This window comes from Melitaea cinxia, chromosome 5, assembly GCF_905220565.1.
Source record: "Melitaea cinxia chromosome 5, ilMelCinx1.1, whole genome shotgun sequence".
Taxonomy (NCBI): Eukaryota; Metazoa; Arthropoda; class Insecta; order Lepidoptera; family Nymphalidae; genus Melitaea; species Melitaea cinxia.
The window spans coordinates 4694407-4697090 of record NC_059398.1 but is presented as its reverse complement, the minus strand read 5'-3'; the positions used below and the strand labels follow the sequence as shown (position 1 = coordinate 4697090).

Here is a 2684-nt window from a genome sequence, read left to right as displayed (position 1 = left end):
TATCTTTGTTTTAATTATACACCTGCAACTTAATCTGAGTTGATTATATGTGTACAAAATTATGTTGACAGAATTATACTACATGCAACCTACATCAGATTCAATTAGGCCTTTAGGATTAAAAATATGAAACATACATCAGTTTGTATGTAAAGCCAGGACAACCAACAGGAAAATCCTAAAGAAATATTTATTTTTCTTAAATATTATATAATATACACTGTTAAAATTGGCTGGTTACAATTTTATGTTTATAGATTATATTTATGCCTACCCTCATATTTTTGTTCATATTAATTTGATAAATACAAATTTATTTTTCTTTTTGTAATTAAATTCTAAAAATATGCATTTTTTAATATTATTTTTACCACAACTATATCACGAAGTTACTGGGTATATAACATTTATATGACTTAGTAAGACACTTTATTATGAACATACTAGTACCACTAAGAATGTAATTGTGTTTGCAGGCAAACGAAGAAAAACTGACTTCAATTATATCGACAAGTAATACAATGTAGGTAGACAAAAAAATAGTTAAGTTAATACACATTATCAAAGATTACTCCCAAGTTGTAATCAGATCACAATGAAATTTAAATGTGACCACCTGATAAACATCAGCTTTCGATTAAATTAAAAATGATTAAAATCGGTACACCCCGTAAAAAGTTATTTCGATTTCTCTGGGATCCTATCATCAGATCCTGGTTTCCTTATCATTGTACCAAACTAGGGGTATATCCTCTCCAACAAAAAAAGAATTATCAAAATCAGTTCATAAACGATGGAGTTATCCCCGAACATAAATAAAAAAAAATTATATATATATGGTCGAATTGAGTAACCTCCTCCTTTTTTTGAAGTTGGTTAAAAATGAACTTAAAGGGACATAAATATAAAATCAGACAAAGATTATATATTTTTTATTCAACCCAACTAAAATCATTTAAAGCTCACATTGAACAAGCTTACTTAAACTTAAAACAATGACCAGTTCATACATGACTATATTATATCATTACAATCTTTATGTTAAAATTGTTTTCTTTTATGTAAAACAAAACACCAATGCACAACATCTATACAATACTAGCTGCAATTACATAATTATGCAACCCTTAACTTTCCTCGCTATATTTCTTGATGTAAAAGTAGGTTAAAAGTCTAGTAATATTTAAATATCACAAATATAAAAAGAGATCACAAGGTATAAGACCTTAAAACTTCAGCTGTGATAAAAAGCTAATTATTATAAAAAGATTAAAGTGGAGAAGGAATTAATCTGATTTCAAAACGACTTTTGGTGCTTTGTGAATTAATGACAAGAGACTATTAAAAATTCCTTGTTGTTGAATGCCAGGCCAAAGGAGCACCACGGTAGAAAATATGTACAACAGGAATATATTGTTAATGGATGAAGCCATCCAGGCCAAGATGCACAGCATGGTGATGGATATTATGTAATACTGAAAACAAAAAGTATTCATAATATAGGGAAAAGTTTCAAGTATCTAAGAGAATATGTAATGAACTTTGTATGATTTTCTTCAGTCAGAAAAATATACATAAAAGTAACTAAACTTACCATTGCTGGGCTGTTGTCTCTCATGGAATAGAATGATTTGATGTTGCTCAATAATTTATTGTAATGTATTACAATGCTTCGACAAATCTCTTCAAACAGTTTTTCCTTTTGGCCTGTCCAAGAGTTCGGACCACAAATAGTGTTAGAGATTATTGGTACTATGAAGTCAAGAAAATTCAACAATAGACCAACAACTGATATTGTCGCTAAAGCGTTAAGATCCATTAGCCAAATCGAAAAAAATAAAATGGATACTGATGCGAAAATAGCGCAAGGATGCCACTGTTGTTCCCATAAAAGGACTGATTTAAGGGGCAAAAGAGCCATGCGCCATCCTTCCAAATGCCTTTTTACTTTTTTTACTTGTTGTTCCTAAAACAAATGATATATAATATTATAATCACATACGACGTTTAAAATTTCATACGCTAAATGCTCATGATAATGACGATATTGGTTCGAATTCATTATTTTAACCAAGTAAATACCTGTACTTGCTCTGCCATCTTGTAAAGGAGCTTACGAAACGAAGTTGGAAATGTTCTTATTCGTATTTCTGTAAGCGAAACTCCTGATGATCCAATGTAAAATAAAAAAGGTGCTCCTTGGGATGAATGAATGAATTTAGAATGTGCTCCTTGGGTCAGCGAAAATTCAAATTAGTTTTTTTCAGCTGTCAAATTAAGACAAAGAAGATGTGACATTCACATTATCCGCATTATCAATTGTCATTGTCAATACGTACATGATGGCCGCGCTCCACCTAGGTCCACAACGCCATCGATCACGACCGCTGAAAGTCTGAAATTGCCGTTCCACAAAGGTAAAAAACACAACAGACGTTGTACTATAGGCGAATTTTATAAGTGGAACTTATATTTGGGCACTGTCATGTGTCAGCTGTGTGACTGCAATATGGCGACATGGTGAAAACATGCAGTTTTGGGAGTTATGAGTAAATATATCGAGAGGGTTGGAGTAAAACTTAATTAAACATGGATTCCCAGGAATTAATCGTTGCGTTTTTGCACAATCGAATGAGAGATAACATTCACAATTTGACATTGACAGTTGTTTGTTATGTTGTGGG

The 2684-nt window shown here is 31.4% G+C and overlaps 1 protein-coding gene across 1 annotated transcript; it reads right to left on the bottom strand.

The window, feature by feature from the left end:
* Nucleotides 1-917: 917 nt before the first annotated feature.
* Nucleotides 918-2191, bottom strand: LOC123653425 (ADP-ribosylation factor-like protein 6-interacting protein 1). Its single transcript, XM_045589420.1, has 3 exons — nt 2083-2191; nt 1595-1966; nt 918-1475 (listed from the first exon to the last, which is right to left on the bottom strand). Exons 1-3 carry the CDS (start codon nt 2098-2100, stop codon nt 1287-1289), a joined length of 579 nt encoding a protein of 192 aa, XP_045445376.1. The 5' UTR covers nt 2101-2191; the 3' UTR covers nt 918-1286.
* Nucleotides 2192-2684: the final 493 nt, after the last annotated feature.